General features: G+C 41.7%; 1 protein-coding gene across 4 annotated transcripts in view; it reads right to left on the bottom strand.

Annotated features, from left to right (window-relative positions):
* The window catches only part of NSD1 (nuclear receptor binding SET domain protein 1), a 108044-nt gene that overhangs the window by 42863 nt on the left and 39889 nt on the right, over nt 1-25292 (bottom strand). The window contains exons 6-10 of one of the 4 annotated variants that reach the window (XM_077472502.1): nt 12915-13042; nt 9837-10029; nt 8011-8132; nt 2981-3011; nt 2134-2255 (exon numbers count right to left, since the gene is read on the bottom strand). In XM_077472502.1, coding sequence (XP_077328628.1) covers nt 2134-2255; nt 2981-3011; nt 8011-8132; nt 9837-10029; nt 12915-13042 — 596 coding nt within the window. Of the gene's footprint in view, nt 1-2133; nt 2256-2980; nt 3036-8010; nt 8133-9836; nt 10030-12914; nt 13043-25292 lie in introns of all 4 variants that reach the window. The other 3 variants (XM_077472501.1, XM_077472500.1, XM_077472503.1) reach the window with 3 other exon arrangements.

Below are 25292 nucleotides of genomic sequence, written 5' to 3'. Positions count from 1 at the left end.
GAGCGGTATGACGTGGCAAAAGGGAAAAGGACTGAGATTGTGCAAGGAAAACAACTCCCTGAAGTGGTTTATTTTCCTAGCAGGTTCAAAAGTTATATTACAAGTGAATAAATTACTTCTGGAAAAGAAAACATTCCCAAGACAGACATTTAAATAGGATTTTTTACTTACCATAGAGTCCCTCAATGGATGAGGGAAAAAAAAAAAAACTCTAAAATTTCAGTGCTTTTAGCCGCAATTTTTTTAAATTTACTGGCAGGGTCTCCTTAAACTAAACTAGAAGTACTAGAAGTACGTTAGCCACAGCTTTTTATTGCACACTATTGTGTGCAATGCCTAATAACCAGGTATAATGGATCACACTTTGAAAATAAGTAAAAAGTTGAATACAAAATATTCTATACAGACAGTAAGCCTAGGCACCAGCGCGATTCCAGTGTGGGTTCCCACATTGCATCTCTCCCGCAACACAAAGTTAATGGCACCCCTAGATCGGTTCATAGATTGCAGTGCGAACTGCGGATTCGGACAGGAATGAGATTGCATGGGTGTGAACACCTATGCGATCAGATTCCAGTGCGGGAAAAAAGTCCCTGCATCTTTTCTGTGCAAATCCAATGCAAGTTCAGCCATATAAACTGTATGGCTGAACTCTCATTGCATAGACATCGCATGTGATTGGTACAGCAATGCGGGTGCAAATCACATGCGATGCCTGTGTTCTCATATGTGTGAACTCAGGCTTAAAGTGGAAGTAAACTCCCCTATTGTTTTCAGCCAAGGAAGCTGCCATCTTTGCCTCTGTTTAATCTTCAACTGCTATGCTGCTGCACATGTGATTCGTTATGACATCAGCCATTGGATGGTTTGATAGTTTGGCTGAGAGCACAGCCAATGTGCAATTAGCATTCCCGGCATGCCTTTTTTTTTAACTGTTTAAATCGATAGATTTACTTCCACTTTAATGCGTTTTGCTTATCAGCTGAAAGAAAGTTGACAGTTTCCTAAGGAAACCACTTGGAGAAATAGCCACAATGAAAGCAAAATCAGAGCCATTCAATAAGAAAATCTTTTGTACGAAGTGTGATAAATTTGGAGTTCCAAAAAAAAAAAAAAAAAAAAAAAAAAAAAAACTAATAGGACTTTATCTTTTAAGGCTCCATGGATATTACAGTGTTCCCAAGCATGTACATGCCTGGTGGAGCTGCTGCAGGATAGTATATGAAGGAGGAAATCCCTGGGACCCCTTTAGATATTGTTCCTACTTTGTAGTTTAAGGGAATAATTCAATCCCTTGTTTTAGTATGGCTGCTTTCCCTCGAGGTGTAGTGGTCGCAGTTCCACATTTTTGGTTCAAGTCGCATGTATATTGAGCATCTATGACAGATTTATGCTGGTCCTCCCCCAAGGAAGCAAACCATGTTCCTATGAAATACCTAAGATTGGAGATTCCTGCATGGAACATTTTTCTCATAACACCTTTGTGTTTGATTTACTGTGTTTTAAACTTTTTGTACAAATTTTTTTTTAATATATGGTGTGGTATCTTTAAAGTCCTATTAGTTGTTTTAGGGGCTCTTTTTGATGTCTTATACGAGAGGATGTGGTACCAGTAAAACCACGTGAACTAAAGAGACTATTGTGCTGACTCCTTCCCATTTTCTAGTATATCGTACTGTACGAAGAGAAAGGTGGGTTTAACCAACTGACACAGCAACCATTACAAAAAGCTCTGTCACAATGGCATCTCTTAAGCTGGTCATAGATGGGTAGAATTACAGATTAAAATTCTTTACAAAAAGTGCCAAGAAAGTTTGTTTGCTATTATAATCATTAGTGGGTCAAATCTACATTAGTTTTCAACTGCAGTGACAAGAAAATGCAAAGGACCAGGATGGACACTTTCTCAAATGAACAAATGTCTCACAATTTTATGTGTTTTTTGTTCAGTAAAGTGCATTCATTCCAAAATCAAATGTTAAAAGCAAATAAAATCTTTTGAACGACATTCAAATATTCTGGAGAATCTTCACCTAATTTTTTTCTAAGACTTTCCTAAGAATTTTGGTTAGAAATTCTATCAGTCTATGGCCAGCTTTAGTCTAAGCGATTTACCCAGTTCAAGAAGCTCACCTTCGCTTTAGGACAAATCGTCTCTTCCTCCACTTCCTCTTTAATACCAAATTGTGCATCCAGGTCATCAAAGTCACACACTCTTGGAACAGGTTTACTTTTGCATTTATTTCCATAGTTTGCTTTCATTTACAGAGAAAAAGTTTACATTATAAATAAATGTAAAATCAAGAAATATCACAAAGCAGCGACACATTGTGAATTAGTGCATGCAGATCAGAAGTAATTCACGTGGTTGTAACCCTAAAAAAACAACACTCCTGTCCATTTAAGGCATGATCTATAACACAGTGCTTTTGCAGTGTCAGTTGGCCTTTTTCAGGTTGATCCTGCCTGTTCCTATGTTCCCCTGGGTGTACTGACCACCCTCATCATGGCCAGTTCACATGCCTCTGTCATCTTGCGTTCTCCTCAGTATCTCTGCATCTAACCCACCATCTCTTCCTGTCATTTATATATTCTGTAAAGCTGATCTGCCTGCCCTTCCCCTCCTGCCTTGAGTAGTACTATTCTCTGCAGTTGCTCCAATGCTTGTACAGAAACATCTATTACTTTGATCTTGTTTTAAATCCATGTTTAGTACAGTGTGTGTTCCTAAAATAACGCTACATGCCTTCTTTGCACAGTGCTGCTGTGCAGTCATGTGTCCTCCCCTCTAGGAATTTCAGCCCCTCCCACTGTACTCAGATTGGGAAGGGAAGCAGAAGAGGACACAAGAATTAGTTAGCATACATTATCAAAAAATCCATATGCTCACACGCTCCTAGGTTTCTTTTATCTATACATTTATCAGTTTTAGCCCAAATAAAATTATAACAAAAACAGTAAAATGACATTATCGCCTTACCTTTTCGGTACCGGATACGTTTCAAAGGTTTCTTTACAGGCAAAGCAATAGCAGGCTGAAAAAAAAAAAAACACACACACATCACAAAGACGCTACCGATCAGGAAAATCGTACATTGGTCAAAATGCAATGGAGGCAACAGATTAATGGTTTAAAATCCATCAGTTTTTCTGCAGTGCTCAGTTGCCAACAAGTACACACTGATCTAAGGAGTTCTACTGGCAGAATTTCATAGATCAGAGTCAAAGCATACAACCTCCTATAGCCTACACATCCCAGATTTCTGCTGTAGCAGTCAATGGGATGTACAATTTGCAGTAAAATTGCAACCAAAATACATTCGAGGTAAAATGCTGAACCTGGTCTAATGTGTCCTTCAGTGAAGTCTAAGAGAAAGTGTTAGCTTTCAGGTATGTGCAGGGATGTTTCTTTTACAAAACGTTAAAACTTTCTTTTATGTAACTTTGTAACTACCACAGGGGGGCTAAAAAGATTTTTATGATAGCACGGCCAGGTGACCGCCTCTCTCTATGACCTCTCCAAGTGCACCTGGTAGACTCTGATGTCTCTATATGGAGACAGAGGTATACCAGGGGTATTTACAAGTGCTGCAGTAAACCAATTACTGTACACTATCACTTTTACTGAAAAGCTGGTCACCTGCTGAAGAAAAAAAAATATATAGATACAAAGTTTAAAGTGGATGTGGATTTTTTTAAATAAAGGCTCGTACCTTGTACAGTATAGGATTTCATGTCATCTGTGCCCAGTCTTGCCAGGAGGAGTTAAAGCTCTGAGCAGTCCTTATCTTTTTTTCAGTGAGATAAAAATGGTCAGACAGATACTCATCCCTTGCTGTGAGTGACAGGTGATTTACATATCTAATGCATAAGTGCGAGAGGCATTCTGTGTACTTCTGTGTATTTCCGATCCCCGCCTACTGTCTTCTCCAGCTCTCCCAGGATTGGCTGCGCCACACCTAAGCATGATTGGGCATGCTGAAGTCATGTCGCGACTTTTCTGGGTTTTGACTGGATGTTAGTGATCACGGGGCATAATCCACAAGACCAGCAGAAGTACAGTGTAAGAAATATTAACGCCTGGCCAAGGGGAGTGTAGAGGGGAGCAGGGAGTCTGAAGGAATGTAATGTACATACTGAATCAGAAAATGTCTAATGTCTATTTGCTTATGTTTATACATGTTTCTATACAACTCCTTACTTATTATGTAGTATACAGATTGGCTCTCTGTTTGGAACTAAAGATGGCGTCTGAACCCTACATAGCACACGTTAGAAGAATGTAAATGAGATAACAGAAGCAGCTTCCACCAAACTTCAAGCATCAAGTTTCTCCATTTCTCTTGCATTTTAACCAATAAGATGTTCCAATTAGACTGACATAGCAATGACGTATCTTTCTGTATAAAATTTTGACACCGCCCAGAAATAAATCTTAGAAGTAACCGAGCTGAACGTGTCTCAGAGAGTGTTTACTTCTAATGTGCATGCACATTTATACTTTTTAATTAGAAACAGCAGCAGATAAGATCTACAATCTAGGTTACCCATTTCAAGTCTACTGGCATCATGACTCCACCCACCGAGCTTCAGACAATAGACCCACCCACAGAATCAGCAGTTTTTCAGGTCTTACAACAGACAGAGGGGGGACATTTGACAGGCAAGGATACATGCAGGAGGCATGCATTTCCTTATAGATCACCACTATGGCGGAGTTTAGAAAGGATGAGAGTGGATTTTTGTCCACTTTAAGAGTCAAGTTACATTTGTGAGCTTGTTGTAACCACTTGAAGTCCATGCAGCAATTATACAGGATTGGCAAATAGTAGAGAGATTGTCCCTAAATCATAAGATTATATTTTCATTTAAAGAATTGAATGCATGTTAATTACCTGTAAAAGCCTCCTTTGTATAGACATCTATAAAGGTCCGAGACTGTCAAGTGCCACCATCTTGGATGTGATGCCTAATACCAAGCAGGCTCAGAGCTGAATACCCCAGTGCTTGTCCCCTGGTAGCTACAGTGCATAAACGTTCTGTAGGGAGGGGAGGGACAAAGTAACTGGGCCAGCACAGACCATAACTACACTCCTAGAAGTGGAGAGCAGTATGATGTGGCAAAAGGCAAAAGGACCGATTGTGCATGGAAAACTCCTCTTCCTGAAGTGGATGATTTTCCTAGCAGGTTCAAAAGTTCTATTACAAGTGAAAAAAAAAAATACTTATGGAAAAGAAAACCCTCCCAAGAAAAATTCAACTAGGATTTTTTACTCACCGTAGAGTTCCTCAAAGGATGAGCAAAAAAAAAAAAAAAAGTCAGTGCTTTTATCTAATTCTTTTTTAAATTTACTGACAGGGTCTCTTTGAACTAAGCACTAGAAGTACATTAGCCTCAGTTTTTTATTTCACACTATTGTGTGCAATGCCTAATAACCAGGAATAATGGACCACACTTTGAAAAAGAAATTAAAAGCTGAATATGGAATATTCTATACAGACAGTAAACATATTTTACTTATCAGCTGAAGGAAAGCTGACAGTTTCCTAAGGAAACCATTTGGAGACATAGCCACAGTGAAAGCAAAATCAGAGCGATCCAAAAAGAAAAACTTTTGTACGAAGAGTTTGAAAAATATCGGAGTCCCAAAAAAACAAACACAACACACACCAATAGGACTTTTTCCTTTAAGGTTCCATAGATATTATGGTGTTCTGAGCATGTACATGCCTGGTGGAGCTGCTGCGGTATAATATAGGAAGGAGGAAATCCCTGGGACCTCTTTAGATATTGTTCCTTATTTTTAGATTATTTAACCACTTGGGATCCGCGCTATTGCAAAATGACGGCAATAGCGCGGACCCACATTTTCGGGACTACGTCTATTGACGTAGTCCCGGTTACGAGCGGCCTGCGCGCCCCCTGAGGGGCGCGCGCGGCGCGCTCTGTGATCGGCGAGTCCGTGAGACTCGCCTGATCACCGATCCGTGTAAGGGGTCGATCCCGACCCCTTATCACGTGATCAGCTGTCAGCCAATGACAGCTGATCATGTGATAAAACGGAGCCGGTAATCGGCTAGTATTCCTCCTCGCGCTGACAGCGCGAGGAGAAAAAAAAAAGCCGATCGCCGGCGGCCGTGTTCGGGACATCAGTCCCGATCACGGCCAGCAATATAAAAGGACACCTGCCCCCTGCCAGTGCCCACCTGCCACCCGCAGTGCCATCCTGAATAAAGTAAGTGCCCCCCTGTCAGTGCCACCCAGCAGTGCCCATAGTGCCCACAGTGCCACCCAGCAGTGCCCACAGTGCCACCCAGCAGTGCCCACAGTGCCACCCAGCAGTGCCACCCACAGTGCCACCCACAGTGCCACCCACAGTGCCACCCACAGTGCCACCCACAGTGCCACCCACAGTGCCACCCAAAATCTGCCTCAGGTGCTGCACCCCAGTGCCGCCCATCAGTGCCCAGCAGTGCCGCCCATCAGTGCCCAGCAGTGCCGCCCATCAGTGCCCAGCAGTGCCGCCCATCAGAGCCACCTATCAGTGCCACCTATCAGTGCCCATCAGTCCCATCTATCTGTGGTACCTATCAGTGCCCATCCGTGCCACCCATCCGTGCCACTTATCCGTGCCACCCATCCGTGCCATCTTATCTGTGCCCATCTTTGCCCATCAGTGCCGCCTTATCTGTGCCCATCGGTGCCGCCTTATCTGTGCCTATTAGTGCCGCCTTAACTATGCCTATCAGTGCCCACCAGTGCAGCCTATCAGTGCCCACCAATGCAGCCCATCAGTGCCCACCAATGCAGCCCATCAGTGCCCACCAATGCAGCCCATCAGTGCCGCCTAATCAGCGCACTTCAATGAAGGAGAAAAATGACCCGTTTGCAAAATTTTATAACAAACTATTAAAACATGATTTTTTTTTTTTTTTTTTGCATCTTTTTTTGTTTGTTTAGCAAAAAATAAAACTCCGAGCTGTAACTAAATACCACCAAAAGAAAGCTCTATTTGTGGGAAAAAAATGATAAAAATTTCATTTGGGTACAGTGTTGTATGACCGCGCAATTGTCACTCAAAGTGCATCAGCGCTGAAAGCTGAAAATTGGTCTGGGACTGAGGGGGGTTTAAGTGCCCAGTAAGCAAGTGGTTAAGGGAATAATTCAATCTTTTTTTTTTTTTTTTTTTTTAAACATACATGTTTTAGTATGGCTGGTTTCCCTTGAGGTGCAGGTACATTGAGCATCTATGATAGATTTATGCTGGTTCTCCTTGAGGAAGCAGGCATGGTTTCTGTGAAATACATAAAAGACTAGAGATTCCTGCATTCCTACATTCATTATTAACTGGCAATATATGGAACTGCAGTTTTTAGGAACACCTTTGTGTTTGATTTAGTGTGTTTTAAACTTTTTTGTACAAACAAAAATTGTAATTTTAATATATGGTGTGATGCCTTTAAAGTTCTATTAGTTGTTTTAGGGGGTCCTTTTTATAGTGTCTTATATGAGAGGATGTGGTACCAGTAATACCATGTGAACAAAAAGACTGCATTGTGCAGGCTCCGTCCCATTTTCTAGTACATCTTACTGTACGAAGAAAAAGGTGGGTTTAACCAACTGACATTGCAACCATCACAAAAAGCTGTTACAATGGCATCTCTTAAGCTGGCCATAGATGGGTGGAATTCGGGTAAAAATTCTTTGGAAAAAGAATGTTTTGCTTTTATAATCATTAGTAGGTCAAATCTACATTCATTTTCGAGACAAGAAAATTCGAAGGACCAGGATGGACAATTTTTCTCGAATGAACGTCTAACCGTTTGTGGTTTTTGTTTGGTAAAATCCATTCATTCCAAAATCAAATGTTAAAAGCAAATGAAATCTTTCAAACATTCAAATGTTCTGAGAATTTCCTCCTGGATTTTTTCCTAAGAATTTTGGTTAGAAATTCTATCCATCTATGGCTAGCTTTAGTCAAAGCAATTTACACAGTTGAAGAAAATAACCTTTGCTTTAGGACAAATCGTCTCTTCCTCCTCTTCCTCTTTAATACCAAATTGTGCATCCAGGTCATCAAAGTCACACACTCTCGGAATAAGTTTACTTTTGCGTCTATTTCCACAGTTTGCTTTCATGTGCAAAAGAGAAAAAGGTTACATTAATAAATGTAGAAATCAAGCAATATCACATATCAGGATTACATTGTGAAATTGTGCAAGCAGATCAGAATTAAAGTGGTTGTAACAAAAAATAAATAAAAAAGCTCCAGTGTAAGGCATGATTTATAGCACTTAAATGAACTTAAAGTGGTGTTGCCACCAAAAAATAAAAAATTGTTTAAAATTCTTAAAAAAAATAAATAAAAATAATATTTTTTTTACTCACCTCTAAATACCTGTTGCTAGGGGGTCCCTCGTAGTCTGCCTTCTTCCTTGCCTGGGCTGGGGACATCACCACCCCTCATGCCGCACAGTCATCTGGGACCTGTCACGTGTCCCAGGTGACTGTGCGGCGTATCACGGCGCCCTGCGTCGCATGCGCAGTGGGTGCCCGGCTGTGAAGCCACAGCCGGGTGCCCACAGTACGAATGATGGCGCCAAGAATGGAGCGGGGAACAAGGGGGGCTTAGTACCCCCGCACAGCTGGACGCTGGGACAGGCAAGTGTCCGATTATTAAAAGTCAGCAGCTGCAGTATTTGTAGCTGCTGACTTTTTTTTTTATTTTATTTTTTTCTTTAAATGATTTTAGCAAATGGCTGCAATATAACAAAGTGAAAAATATAAGGGGGTCCAAATACTTTCTGTCCCTACTGTATAAAATGTATATATATTTACATTTGGTCCAGCTTGGATCTACGTCCCTATGCATGTGCCATACCTTACCAATCCATGTGAAAGCTGGAAATCACTGTAGCAGGCACCTTTACTACAGCAATTTCCATTGGCTTCCGTGTCCCATGCCGAGTGGCTGTATTGTTGCTTCGTAAACGTGAAGGTCCCTCCCTCAAAGCAGGCACAGTTCAGGGGACACCATTTCTCTCAATGAATGCAAAGCATACTCTGGATGAGGGGACGATTGAGACATCGCTGTGCCGCCTCTCCACTTTGTCTAAGCAGAATGCTTTGCATTCACTTAGAAAAAAAAAAGTGTTCTCTAAAAGATGCCCATGCCGAGCAAGCAACTTACTGTGCTTGCTGAACAGCAGGGCAGCCACTTGGCACATGACTCGAAATCCAATGGTAATCACTGTAGTAGCAATGCTACCAGTCATTTCAAGCTTCCATGGGGACCAAACAGGTATGAAACATGGATAGTTACACTGGTCCAAGCTGCACCAATGCAACTATGCAAAAATAGTCATACTTGAAATAGAGCTTTAATGTAATAGTTAAAGTCCTGGAAGTGGCTGCACTGCCAATGCACAATACACAGACTCATAAAAATCATGTGAGTCTTTGAAATTATGCTTAGTAGTGGAAAAGTATGTTCCCGAGAGGGCTTGGAAAGACTAGGGGCTCATTCACGTGGGCAGAGATGCCCACAGAGCATGCAAGATGAGCTTATTTAGGGGTCTGAAGCAGCACAGAGCTGTGTGCAAGCAACCTATGTTAGTCAATGGAGACACAGTGGATGTACGAACTCGCCTGCACATCCAAGTTTGATGGGTGCACAGAATAGAATGCAGACCACGAATCTTCACTGACCTACAAAGGATGCCTGTACATGGCTTCACACTGCTCCAGACGCATAAACTGTTTATGCATGCTGTACTGGCACGTGCACCCAAATCAGCCCTCAATCATCATCTGAAAATTCAAGAATGATCTTCACCTGGTTTTGCTGGGGGCGCAGTACTGCCACTTGATTCTTCAATAGGTTCGGTTTTTATGGAAACCTGAGTAGCCATTCCTGAAAATTTTCCATCTTCTCCATCTCCATTTGAGAGTATAGTGCTCTTATCAGCAGGTTCAATCCCGGTTTTATTACTGTGACCAGGCTTGGCTTTCTCTTTGGTGGGTTCATGCTGCCATAAAAACACATTTGAAAACAGACTTCGTAAGCAAATATGCAACACCAACACTGCCTCAAACACAATCGCTTTTTTGTATTACTAAGCAGGAAGAAGAGTCTTTATGAAAATCGCTAAAACTGTTCGTTCCTACATACACAAATCAAAATGCTACTCAAACTAGCTATTTTTTTCAAATATTAACGTACATTAATAAGTTTGATTACAGTAGGACAATTTAAGCTAATGTACTATCCATCACTCAACAGAAATGTCCCTATATCCCTGAACCTCTGTCGATAATATACAAAAAGGTTAGGATAGTGGACCTGTAATCAACATAAAAAGGAAACTATAGTGCATGCCAACCAAGTCCGGGTTCAAGGAAAAGTAATTTAGGGTGAGGACAAAAATCCTGTGTCATCTCTCCACCATGGTGGTAAAAAAAACAAAAAACCAACACACAATACAACAGGTACGCATAGTTGCATTGGTGCAGCTTGGATCAGTGTAACTATGCATGTTTCATACCTGTTTGGTCCCCATGGAAGCCTGAAATGACGGTAGTAGCATTGCTAATTGCTACTACAGTGATTTCCCCTGGATTTCGAGTCATGTGCCGAGTGGCTGCCCTGCTGTTTAGCAAGCACAGTAAGTTGCTTACTTGGCATGGGCACCTTTTAGAGAACACTATTTTTCTAAGTGAATGCAAAGCATTCTAACAAAGTGGAGAGGCGGCACGGTGATGTCTCAATCTTCACCTCATCCAGAGTATGCTTTGCATTCATTGAGAGAAATAGTGTCCCCTGAACTGTGCCTGCTTTCAGGGAGGGACCTTCGCGTTTACCAAGCCACAATGCAGCCACTCGGCATGGGACATAGATACAAGCTGTACCATTGTAAAAAATGGGTACACAGACTGGATTCAGGACATCCTATCACTGTTTACGATGCAACATGGACTTGATGCTGCTGTTGTAGCAAGACAAGCTTTTACATACCTGTCAGTTTGTAGGCATTTTATCTACGATTGTCTATAATAATATACATGTTTAGAGGATAACGCACTAGGCTGGTTTGCCCTCAGTTTTGTCTTTCAGTTTTAATGTATTGTGGGGGTACATATGTTATTACGATTTAAAAAGGATCCAAAAACGATGCGATAATAAACGGCTTCATGGGATTGCTATCCTTTAATAAAAGACAGTTGTTTTGGCATGATCAGTCATATTTTCAATAGTAATGCCAAAACGTCACAATTTCTGCCAGGGTATGCAAACCTTTGAGCACAACTGAAATATATATATCTATCCTTGGGGATTTTTAAGGTAATATACAAAACTTGTAGTAAAAAGGCAAAATATGCCAATCTTTATTACAGTGCAACCAGACTGAACAATATAAAATTACAACACAGCTGGTATTAGTAATACATATACAGCATAATATACTGTAGTGTTTGGGATACCCAATTGTACACATTTAATTTGTTCTCTTCCATATTGTTTAGCTTGTCTAATGTTACACAAGGACAAATCAGATGCGTTTCAGAGAGAATGCCTTCCTTCAAGGAACCAAGGGTATACAGTATATTAAAATGTTGTACATTTAAACTGGACCAGCCGCATATTAAAAACCATGAATAGTGAGCATAGCCATATTTCCCCTCCATCAACTGGGAGACAAGCACACTTGCTGAGACCACCCACTTTTTAACAGCAGGCACTCATGTGTCAAATGGCAGAGGGGCCATTTCTTTGGGAGTTGACACATGAGAATGTCTGTTGTATATGGCCTTAAACGTCTCCAAAGGGGGAAAAAAATATATATATATCTTGTTGATAGCATTATATGGGCTGTTGGCAATTAGTGGAGTGCTCCATATTTCTGTTGCAGCCTAAGAAGCGGGCATCCTTCCTGTGGAACTTCAAGAAATCAGGAACCAGTTCTTTGCCAGATGAATCGGTATGTCCAAGGATAAGAGACAAGACCCAGTAGCTAGTACTGGGGCCAGCACCTTAACAACTGAGGTGCAGAACATAGGTCGAATAGTAGAACCACAAACTTGAAAGGGAGAGGAAACGCAAAGCACAGGAGTCACTGCAGTTCTGGAAACATATGTAGGTTTTCCATCAGATTAGGGGTCCCGTCAGATCTGGTAACAGAAGTGACATTTTGTTGCATCCTTCTCAGTACACCCCACATTCAGCTGCATTAAGCCTACAGGTAGAAGGTGGCAAGCGGATATCTTTTTTACACTCCCCAGAGTTTTGCATTTTACACGTATTTTTACCAGTAAATTGAGTTTATATAGTGAAATACAGTATTTAGAAATCTGTTACACTGTTTTAAGGATGAATTTTAAAAGCAGTGGCAAGCCTACTGATCTGACAGGCTTGCTAATCTGACAGGCTTGCTAATCTGACAGGCTTGCTAATCTGACAGGCTTGCTAATCTGACAGGCTTGCTAATCTGACAGGCTTGCTAATCTGACAGGCTTGCTAATCTGACAGAAGACCATGCTTTTAAAATTCAACATCAAAATAGTGAGCCGGATTTCAAAATACTGTATTTCACGAAATAAGCTGTGTTTACTGGTAAAAATAGGTGTGAAATGCAAGACTCTGGTGGGTGTAAAAAGATGTTCGCATGCCGCCTTCTCACACAGTACCCTTACTGCAGCCAAGTGCGGGGTGTACCAAGGATGGCCGTGCCAGAACATCACTTCCGTTACCGGATATCTGACGGAACACAGGTATGAAAGAAGATGAAGAGAAAATGCGCACACAGGTAAAAGTATAGGAAAAGAACAGGTCCACAAAAGTTTTAAAATCAAACCAGCAGTTTCTTTCGATGCACAGTTATGCTACCAAGGAAAAAAACACAACTGAATTGCTTACCTGTGAAGATGATAAAGTTTGTCTGCAGTTCCTTTTCTTTGGGGCACCAGAAGTCCCATGCTCATCTGCAACATTTCTGGCTCTTTTTCTGGATCTCTTCCGATACTTCTTACCCCAGTTAGTTCCTACTGATGAAACCAACAGGATGACATGTGAGTTATGCGGGTGGTAATAAAATTGCACAGCACAAGCAAGCAATTTTGTGGACTAAAATGACAGGGCAAACAAGGATGCCACATGATTTTTCAAGTGGGTTTTTGGCCTCTATAATTCTGCAAATAACAGATTTTCTGTTCTTTGTTGGCTATGCCTTTTCCACCATTGTATCTACAGAAATAGCCACCATCCTGCAAAGGATTAGTAGTTTACATCTATACAAGACTATTTTTATGCGTCCAGGCCATCTCACAGAAGTGACAAGACGACTGCATAACCGGCAAGATCAAACAGGTACTTTCTAGCTACAAATGTTATTTTTGTTCTTGCCTACTGGGCACTTTTACCCCCTTCCTGCCTAGGCCAATTTTCACATTTCAGTGGTGTCACACTTTCAAAGGCAATTGTGCAGTCATGCAATGATGTACCTAAACCAACCCTTTTTAGAATTTTTTCCCCACACAAATAGGGCTTTCTTTTGGTGTTATTTAATCAATGTCTTTTTTTGCTAAAGACTTTTTTTTTTTTTTTTAAAGTAAAACTACTTTGAGTTTATTATAAAATTTTGCAAACAGATAACGTTTCTCTTTCACTGACGAGGTGGCACAGTCATATGGCTATAGCACAGCCAGCAAGCGGTTAAAATGTCACTGAAAAAAAACAAACACACAAACACAATGAAGTAAGCTGCATTACATGCCGTTTATTCTGCGTCACTACAAGATATGTTTTCTGTATCGTGCAAAATAAACCTAGTGGATTCTGCTGCTCTCCATCTCCACCTTCTGTCTATGTCACTAATTTAGCTAGGGATTTTGCAGAGCATCGTTGGCAGCTCTGCACATGCTCAATTTTTAGTGAGCTTCTATGCTGAGCATTTCCTCCCAATTACATCCGAGCAGCCCATGTGACTATAGAAATCAAAGATAAAGATTTGATTTCAAATATATATTTGCATGACAATTTAAAACAGTTTGACATGTTTACTCTGTATTACAAAGGCTGTTATTTTGAACATGTGACCAGCAGCAGAGGACTAGAAGCTCCTCCTGCTTGTGTTTCCCTGCAGACAGGCTGGGAAAGAACTGGGTCATGTGAAAGTTGTATATTAAGAGACAGATTTTTTTTTATTAATATAATTACAATGCCACCATCCACATACAGAAATAGAAGACAATGAAATTAAAATTAGTAACACTTTACCACAGTGTAACCTGAAGCAAATCGGTAATACAGGTATGGAAAAAAAAAAAAAAAAAAAAAAGGAAGAAGGTGGCCAGGAACTCGTATATGCAGGCATGAGTCAGCCACCATCAAACGAAGTGTATGGCAAGAACCCCTGGAATTAACTTTTTTTTTAAAAAATAGGCATAAGATTTTCGCACCTACTGTATACGATTACTTTCTTACCTAAAAAAAAAATAAAATCAGCTGATCCAGCTGAAAATGGCTAAATTGGAAGAGTGTCCACTTATGTCCGTGGGCACAACTTTTTAAGATCACAGGAGCTTTATCAGAAAAGAATGGAATTTGTCTTATGCTACAATCAACTTGCACAAGGATTCAGTATTGGAATGTAGCACCGATATGAGTAATCAAAAGTATGGGGCCACATATATACAGTAAGACAGGGCTCGACAAAACCCGGGCGCCAGGTCGCATTGGCGACTAGAAATAGCGACCTCGCGCCTGGGGCAGCACAGCTGGGGGTATCCCGTCTCTGTGGACCCCCCCAGCGTGATCGCGTCGGGCCGTTCCGCCGGCGGCCGAAAATTTAGGCCGCGGCTTTGAGGCCTTCTGCGGTCCTATGATTCCTTATGGAATCTGGCGCCCTCTTGTGGTCGCTGTTGGTATGACAAACCAGCAATGCTAATGAAGTTTCCTCTGCCTCTTCCCTTTATTTAGAACCCCCTAAACATTTTATATATTTTTTATTCTAACACCCTAGAGAATAAAATGGTGGTTGTTGCAATACTGTCTGTCACACCGTATTTGTGCAGCGGACTTACAAGCGCACTTTTGTTGGGAAAAATAATTTAGTTAATAAAAAAATAAGACAACAGTAAAGTTAGCCCAATTATTTTTTATATTGTGAAAGATAATGTTACGCCGAGTAAATTGATACCCAACATGTCACGCTTCAAAATTGCACCCACTCATGGAATGGCGACAAACTTTTACCCTTTAAAATCTCCATAGGCGACGTTTAAAAAAATTCTACAGGTTGCACGTTTTGAGTTACAGAGGAGGTCTGGGGCTAGAATTATTGCTCTCGCTCTACCGATCACGGCGCTACCTCCTATGTGTGGTTCGAACACCGATTTTATATGCGGGCAGGACAGGGCGCGTTTAAAAAAAAAAATTTCTGCTTATTTTAACTTTTTTTTTTTTCCACTGTTCTTTTAAAAAAAATGTTGTGTCACTTTTATTCTTATTACAAGGAATGTAAAAATCCCTTGTAATAGAAAAAGCATGACAGGTCCTCTTAAATATGAGATCTGGGGTCAGAGAGACCTCGGATCTCATATTTACACTAAAATGCAATTGAAAAAAAAATTGTCATTTGAAAAAAATAAATAAAATGTCCCTCTAAGAGCTATGGGCAATGACTTGGAGACGGGGGGGGGGGGGGGGGGGGCGGCGACGGCGCTGCTATCTTCCCCTCACTCGTCTCCATGTCAGGCCAGGGACAGGTCCGGATCGCCGTCACGGACCTGGCTCCTAACTTTTTAAGCTGGCTCCTAGATTCCAAGCAAATTTGTCAACCCCTGCAGTAAGATATTCTACACAGAAATCTCAGATTAAAACAATCTCCAAGTTATAATAAAAAAAAAAAGAAAAAAAGAAAAAGAAATGAGAAACATTGGACATCAGGGATCCCAGTGTTGTCTTACTCTTGTGCTGACCTGGGGAAGCTGCAACTAATCTTGGTTTTAGGAACATATTTGAAGATCAATTATATTTACAAAGACACTAAGCTTTAAGCAATGATTGGACCCTCTAGTGCAAATTTGCTCAGTTTTTAATTAACAAGAACAATGGTACATGTTGTAGTTGGGTGTCTCACACCAACATATGGATTTTCTAGTAAAATAGCCCTAGCCCCAGAAGAAGTCTTGATTACAAAACACATCGGTTGACCCATGCATTGGTCCCAGAACTGTTGAGCCATTGGTGATTTTACCATCAATGCCCTTTTGTTTTAGATGTTTGTAAGTGCGCTTTATAGTTAACATGCTAGGTTTTATTGCACTGTGGAGAGGCAAGTCTGCTCTTTTCAGACAAATATACTCTGCTGGAACCCTGATATGCTTGCCCATTAGTGATACCCTAGGAGCTGAGACAGCGGTCTGGGAAGCGTATTGGCAACTTTGAGTGATTACACCTGCTTTATATGGCTTTTTTTGTAATACGTGGGTCATGGTAATTTGATAAGCAGATACTCCTACTACACTTTGGGTGATGGTGAATGTTGGTGACACCTCTGGAGTGGAATTCACGCAGAACACTTTCTACGTTTTAACTGGACTTTTTTTTTAGCGGACTGCTTAAGGACTTTATTTCACTTATTAGGAGTGCACTATACGATTTATTCATCACTTTACAGTCATCCTGTATTTTGAATATACGTATGCTATATACAGTTTTTTTTTTTTTTTTAACTGTTTTTTTTTTTTTTATAGAGCAACACTATTTTACTACATTCACCGGGAAGGATACCTTCTTTAAGTGTTTGCAGCTGTAAGGATTAACATTGTTGTTGTACTTTGGGGTGCACAAGTGTGTGGTTATTTTATAAGTATTGCAAAGTCAAAGAGATTAAAAGCGTAGTTCCAACCGTTTAAAAATTTTTTTTTTTTTGCATGAATATTGTTTAATACTCTTATTTATAACACTCACGTTTTAGGGATGTATCGCCGCTCGATTGCATTTCATATCGCAAGATAATATTCTTCTTTGCTGGCATTTTCCATATTGCTTGTGGGCATGTGAAGACCACAAGCACTATCTTCTGGGACACGGTGCAGCTGAGTGACCAGCAGGCACTGCCCGTTACATATGCACAGTATGTACGGCTCGCATCGCTGTACACTGACGTTGCCATCACAACGGGTGGCAGCATCAGAAGTGCCCGTTGTGATGGCAACAAAGATAAAACTAAACAGATACAACGAAATCTGCGTCACCCCCGGTTTTGAAGCAACGCAATTCCAACCCTCGGCGCTGCCCACTGACTCCTGGGAAATGACACCACACATCTCCCAGGAGCACTAGCGAGCACGGGCACCAAGGGAAATTACATCAGGCGCCAGGGAGAGGAAGAGGCAAATTACAAGGCACCCCTTAGACCCCATTCACACCTGAGCGTTTTGTAGCTTGAAGCCTAAAGCTACAAAACGCTAGAGGGGAAAAAATCTATTATTCTCAATGGAGATGGTTCACATCTCCACTCCATGTCGCCTGAAGCCGAACGCCTGAAGCGCAAACAAGTTCCGGACCCTTTTTTGTCGCTCGAAAAGCAGATTTGGGTGTTTTTCTTCTTTTAATATTGGTGACCTTTTGCCCTGCACAAAATCACGGTAAAAACGCCGCAAAATCACTGTAAATTCGTGCGATTTTCTGCTTGAAAATGCTACGCTCATGTGTGAAAGCAGCCTTAGCAAACGCAGGAAAAAAGTAAACAATTTTTTTTTCTCAAATGTTGTTGCTTAGGTTTATTGCTGCTGAATACTGCAAAGTAAAATTTTATGGGTGGAACTCCACTTTAAACACCCCTCTACATTATGCTTCAAGCCTTCACTAAAACTGCAAAAAAAAAAAAAAAAAAAAAAAACAATACAAATAATTGGACTGAACCCTACAAGAGGTCGGAGCCGTTTCGGTGCACATTGACTGGGACTGCAGCATTAGCTTATACCGACAACAAATCCATACTGACTTGCACTTGTCACATTTATGAATATGGAGAGCAATTCATTGTGTACATAAATTCCATGTCACTGTATAGGTAAGGATTTAGGTCAACCAAAGCTTTTCTCATGGAAGTTGCACCAAAGAGCCTTCAACAGTTTATTTTGTCTTGCATTGGCAAGATTTAATTTTTAAAGGGCAATATTGTAAAAAAAAAAATAGGCATTTTACGGTGAGTAGGGGGAAAAAAAAAAAAAAAAATCTTTCTCTGAGCTCATTGATAGGCACAGCACTTTTAATCTTGACCTTAGGGTTATATCACCACCTTCAGGAGTAGGACTAGGCAGAAATAAAACAAGCACAGCATCGCCTAAGGGCGGCGCCTACTGGTAGTAACCCCACCCACTCACATTACAAACCCAAACAGATCCATACCAGAGCGAAAGGTCTGGTATTGCCTTGGGGGAAAACCTCATGCAACTTTTTCTTTTTTTTTTTTATTACATTTTGCTGGGGTTCCCCTTCAAGATTCTCAGCACACAAGTCGCACCTCAAGTTGGATCATCTTGATCAGACTTCTGGTGCAACTTCTATTCAAAATCAATGGGCTCACATAGGGGACAACTGATTTTGAATAGAGGCAGAGAAATACCGGACGGGACTCAACTCTGTGTATACAGCGTTAATCCTCGTTAAACTGCGTTTAACACCTTTTACTGGCATCTGCCATTTTTACAGCTCTAGTGCTGGAACCTCAGAATGTGCTGGTCCTGGGTTTTTTTTTTTTTTTTTGAGTTTGAAAACGCCAATGCATGTTACAGCTCAAAAATGCCATGGTGTGTATAAGGCCATTGGAGAACATGGAGTGGCATTTTTAAGTTGCAAAAAAGCTCAAAAACGCAGCTGTAAAAACGTGCGTCTGAGGCCTTACTGGCCAAAAAAACATGCTGGAGGCAAGGAGGAGAGCTTCAGTACCATCAGGAAGCTCCAACGCTTGTCAGAACAACTTTGACTCGCACGCACACACGGCTTTGGAGCAAGGAGTAAGTATGTGTAACTTACTGCTTGCACATCATACATGCAGCAGTTTACATTTTCTAAAGCTTGAATGCCCATATAAAGTTCACAAATATGAACATATTAAACAAACCTGATCAATACAGCTTGGGGGGGTGATGAATAAGAAATGGAATGGCTAACAATTTAACCACTTGCTTACTGGGCACTTAAACACCCCTCCTGCCCAGATCAATTTTCAGCTTTCGGTGCTCTCACACTTTGAATGACAATTACTCAGTCATGCAACACTGTATCCAAATTAATTTTTTGTCCTTTTTTTTCCCCACAAATAGAGCTTTCTTTTGGTGGTATTTGATCACCTCTGGGGTTTTTATTTTTTTGCGCTATAAATGAAAAAAGACCGAAAATTTTGAAAAAAAAAACCGCATATTTCTTTGTTTCTGTGACAGAATTATGCAAATTATTAAATTTTTCTTCATAAATTTTGGCCACAATTTATACTGCTACATCTCTTTGGTAAAAATAACCCAAATTAGTGGATATTATTTGGTCTTTGTGAAAGTTAGAGAGTCTACAAGCTGTGGTGCGAATCGCACAAAATTGATCACATCTGATGTACTGGTGGCCTATCTCGCTTCTTGTGACCCGAACAAGCCAGGAAAGTACAAATACCCCCCAAATCACCCCTTTTTGGAAAGTAGACATTCCAAGGTATTTAGTAAGAGGCATGGTGAGCTTTTTGATGTTGTCATTTTTTTCCCACAATTCTTTGCAAAATTAAGATTTTTTTTATTCTTTTCCACAAAATTGTCATTGTAATAGGTTATTTCTCTCACATGGCGTGTGTATACCACAAATGACACCCCAAAAAAAATTCTGCTACTCCTGAGTATTACAATACCACATGTGTGGGACTTTTTCACAGCCTGGCCACATAGAGAGGCACAACATGCAGGTAGCGCCATCACATGTTCTAGGAGCATAAATTACACATCTAACTTGTTGACTACCTATTACACTTTTGAAGGCCCTGGAGCACCAGGACAATGACACGTGACACTGATGACAGATGGCACTGATGACAGGTGGCACTTATACGTGGCACTAATACGCGACACCGATGACGCGTGACACTGATGACAGATGGCACTGATAAGTGGCATTGATGACACGCGACACTGACAACAGATGGCACTATGTGGCACTGATGACAAATGGCACTGACAACAGGTGGCACTGGGGACAGATAGCACTAACAGGTGGCACTGGGGCAGGATGGCACTTTTTTTTACTTTTTTTTTTTTACACGTACGGCCGCTGTAGCCGTTCATCTCTCCCCTCTCACACGCTGTCTGTGTGAGGAGGGAGAGCGGCGCTGAGAGATGATCTCATATGTTTACATATGAGATCGTCTCACATTGGACACGCTGATCACGCTGTAAACGGCCACTGTGATTGGCCGTTTACAGCGATCTGTGTTTGCCTGTCTCCGGGGGACACGGCAAACACAGAACTTCCCCGATGCGCGCCCACGGCGGCGCGCATTGCGGAAGTAAACAGGACGTCCAGGGACGGCCTCCCGGACGAAAGCCCCCGCTCTACGGCCGTCATTCGGCTATAGGGCGGGCGGGAAGAGGTTAAAAATCGAACCTTGTTTTTAGCCAAGTTCAGATGACAAACTGTTCATGCCTTCAGATATCTCGCCAACACGGATCTGATGGACAGATTACCGAGGGGCTGGGGAAGACCCAGCTGTCATGGTTCACGTTGGTACCAATGACAAAGTCAGAGGCAGATGGAGGGTCTTAAAGAATAATTTTAGGGACTTAGGAGCTAAAGTCAGGAAAAGAACCTCCAAGGTAGTATTCTCAGGAATACTACTGGTACCACGAGCCATACCAGAAAGGCAGAGGGAGAATAGGGAAGTAAACAAGTGGCTGAGGAGCGGGTATAGTAAGGAGGGGTTTGGGTTTCCGGAGGACTGGGTCGACTTCTCAGTCGATCACCAGTACTATAGAAGGGATGGACTGCACCTAAATGAGGGGGGGGGGTGCAGATCTGCTGCTCCAAAAGGGATGAAGCTAAGGGGAAAATAGAAAATAATACTGGGAGTATGCTATAGGCCACCTAATCTGAGGGAGAAGGGGGGAGACTGACCTACTATCACAATTTGGATTAGCAGCAAGGATGGGAAGTGTTATCATAATGGGGGGATTTCAATTATCCAGACAGACTGGGTGGAGGGAACCACGCATTTGTCTAAGGCTCGCCAGTTCCTAAAGGTCATGTACGACAATTTCATGGGTCAGATGGTAGAAACACCAACTAAAAACAAGGCGTTACTAAATCTACTTTTAGAAGGTGTCATGTATATATACCGTGCTGTGTAAAAAGATTAAGCAGCCAGCATAGCTTAAGACAAAGAGCAATAAACCAAAAGAAAAAAAATGTGCAGCGCTTATAATGGAACAAAAGGAAATGTGTAAATAAATCTAGACAATTTTGTGATAATGTCCACCACTTAAATAACTGACACAAATAAAACCAAAAACGACAGAAAAAGGTTCCACATAATTTTAATTAAAAAGTTCAGAAACGTTATCTCACTATGTGGAACCTTTTCTGTCGTTTTGGTTTTATCGTGTGAGCTGACTAACCTCCTTGGGTATCCTCCCCATTGACTGCACCATATGCTGATGTCTGTTTGAACACATACTATTGACCTATACCGTATCAAGTGTAGTGTGACTGAAGCTACCCAGATTGTCAGTGGTTCCACATCACCATTGGTGTTTGTCACCACAAGCCCGTTTGACTTGAGAGGTATATGCCCCTCCAAGTCCAACCTTTCTGGTAAGCCTTCAGATAATTGGTGGAAGTCTCCTCACAAGATCTCCCTACCTGTTGACTTTCATTGATGTCTACTTTCCAACTGATGCTTTCAAAATATTAAACGACGGACATTGTCCATTTTCAGACTTTCGGTTTATTTCTGTCAGTTATTCACGTGGAGGACATCACAAATTTGTCTAGATTTACACATTTTCTTTTGTTCCTTTATGCTTTATATTTTCTCTTTTGGTTACTACACAGACCTGATCAGGGATGTGGAAATACAGGCCAATTTAGGAAACGGCAATCACAGGTCAATTGGCTTCAGTATAAAATCTCACAAATCGGAAACACAAGGGGAACTCAAAGACACAGACTTTCGAAAAAGAGCCAACTTCCCTAAACTACGAACCTTGCTATAAGATATAAATTGGGATAACATTTTAAAAACAAAGAACAGAGGAGAGATGGGTTTGCTTTAAGAGCATATTAAATAAGGGCATTAGCCAGCGCATCCCACTGGGAAATACATTTAAAAAAAAGAGTGAACAAAAGTCCTGGATGGTTTAACTCAAATGTAAAAATGCATATAAAAGCAAAGGAGAAGTCCTTAAAAAAAAAAAAAAAAAAATGAGGCTGAGGGATCATCAGCATTATTAAGATAGAACCCGAAAGACAAATAGTGGAGGAGAACAAAAAAAACCCAAGAAATTCTTTAAGTATATACTGTAAACAGTAAAAAGGGGAGGACAGACCATATTGGCTGCATAAATAATGAGGAAGGACATCTAGTTACAAAGGATGGGGAGATGGTGAAGGTATTGAATTTATTTTTCTCCTCAGTCTTCACGAGGGAATCAGGGGGGCTTCATGACACATCACAGGAAGCACCCTCATGGCTAACAGAGGACAGCATTAGGACTCCTTCACATGGAGGTGTCCGTGTACGGAGCCCGCTCTGCTCAGCGGGGGATCGCGCCGTCGATCCCTGCTGAGCAGGCAGATGACAGGCCTGTCTCTACACTCTGTGCAGGGACAGACCTGTTAGAGCGCCGCTCTCCCCTATGGAGGATCGGATGAAGACTGACCGTAGAGTCAGTCGTCACCCGATCCGATGACGGAGGGAAAAATAGGTTTTTCCTCAGTCACACTTTTTTGAATTGAAGCGGGCCCTCCATAGACCTCTATGGAGTGTACGTACAGGTCCACCAAAAAAACTGACAGGCGGACCTGAACAGATCGTCCGTGTTAAAGGGGCCTTAGAAATAGACTTGGGAAACTTAACAATAATTCGCAGGGACTGGATGGCTTGCACCAGAGGGTAATTAGGGAACTCAGTTAAGCAATTGCCAGACCATTGTTCCAAATGTTTACTTACAGTCTACTGACTGGAATGGTACCAGCTGATTGGAGAAAAGCCAATGTAGCTCTAATATTTAAAAAAGGGGCAAATTACCTAACATCAATAGTATGCAAGATTTTACTAATGAAAACTGTATCATTAGCAGTAATAAGCATGGATTCATGAAGAATCGTTCTTGCCAAACCAATCTATTAACCTTCTACGAGGAGGTGAGCTGCCATCTAGATAAAGGAAGGCCCGTAGACGTGATGTGTATCTGGATTTTGCAAAAGCATTTGACAAAAGTTCCCTATAAACATTTACTGTACAAAGTAAGGTCTGTTAGCATGGACCATAGGGCAAGTACATGGATTGAAAACTGGCTACAAGGGAAAGTTCAGAGGGTGGTGATAAATGGGGAATACTAAGAATGGTCAGGGGTGGGAAGTGGGGTCCCCCAGGGTTCTGTGCTGGGACCAATGCTGTTTAATTTGTTCATAAACGACCTGCAGGATCGGCTAAAAAGCTCAGTATCTGTATTTGTGGAGGAAACCAAGATAAGCAGGACAATAACTTCTCCGCAGGATGTGGAAACCTTGCAAGAAGATCTTAACAAAATGAATGGGGTGGGCAACTACATGACAAATGGGGTTTAATGTAGAAAAATATTTTGTTGAATGTTGAAAATATTGCATTTGGGTGTCAAAAATATGATTGCAATCTACTCACCAGGGGGGGGGTGAACCTCTGGGGAAATCTAGGATGGAAAAGGACCTGGAGGTCCTAGTAGATGATAGGCTCAGCAATGGCATACAATGCTGCTGCTAACAAAGCAAACAGAATATTGACATGCATTAAAAGGGGAATAACTCCAGGGATAAAGCGATAATTCACCCACTGTACAAGACTTTGGTCTGGCCTCACCTGGAGTATGCTGCCCAGTTCTGGGCACCAGTACTCAGGAAGGATGTACTGGAAATGGAGTGAGTACAAAGAAGGGCAACAACAGAGGGTTGGAGGATATTGAAGAAAGGATGTAAGCACTGAACTTATTCTCTCTGGAGAAGAGGAGCTTGAGAGGGGATAGGATTTCAATTTACAAATACCGTACTGGTGACTCTACAATAGGGATAAAACTTTTTTGCGGAAGGGAGTTTAATAAGACACGTGGCCACTCACTAGAGAAAGGAGAAAAGAGGTTTAACCATAAACTGCGTAGAGGGTTCTTTACTGTAAGAGTGGCAAGGATGTGGAATTCCCTTCCACAGGTGGCGGTTTCAGTTGGGGTCAACGATATTTAAAAAAAAAAAAAAAAAAAAAAAAACTAGGGGTGCACGAATGGGTTTTTTGGTGCCAAAACCAATAGTGAAAATGAAAAATACACTAAGCCGAAAACCGAAACTGCCCAATACCGAAAATGAATATTTAAAAAAAATATTTTTAAGCAGGAGGTGGTTAGAGACGGCAGGCGTGGTACAGGACATGGTCAGAGACTGCCGACGTGGTACAGGAGATAAATACAGCCTCACCAGGTTCCTTTAAATGCAGCCTACCAGTGCCCATCATGCAGCATGCCTGTGCCTCACCAGTGCCCAGCAGCTTACCAGTGCCCATCATTTGCATCCTGCCTGTGCCTCCCCAGTGCCCATCATGCAGCCTGCCTATGTCTCACCAGTGCCCAGCAGCTTGCCAGTGCCCATCATGCAGCCTGCGTCTCACCAGTGCCCATCATGCAGCCTGCCTTAGTATGTCAGACAGGGCAGTGCTCTATGGAGGAAAGATGTCAGCAGCACACAGCATTAAGGAGCAGCTTGTCGGTGTGATCAGCAGGAGGAGCATTAATATTGTGCAGCACTGCGGGGGTGAAGAGTGCAGGACTTGATGTTTGACATGCTGTTACAGTGAGCCTGCTCGGTGAAGCGAGCTGGCTCATTGTTTCTAGCCGCATGTCAAACAAGTCCTCCACTCTTAACCCCCGCGGTGCTGCACAGTCTTAATGCTCCTCCTGCTGATCACACCGAAAAGCTGCTCCTTAATGCTGTGTGCTGCTGACATCTTTCTTCCATAGATAGACAGGGTAGTGCTCTGACATACTAAGGCAGACTGCATGATGGGCA

Source organism: Lithobates pipiens, unplaced genomic scaffold, assembly GCF_037356315.1.
Source record: "Lithobates pipiens isolate NorthernLeopardFrog02 unplaced genomic scaffold, aLitPip1_a1.2 Scaffold_8, whole genome shotgun sequence".
NCBI classification, from domain to species: domain Eukaryota; kingdom Metazoa; phylum Chordata; class Amphibia; order Anura; family Ranidae; genus Lithobates; species Lithobates pipiens.
Note: the sequence above shows the minus strand (reverse complement) of the source record. Positions and strands in the feature narration are given on the sequence as shown.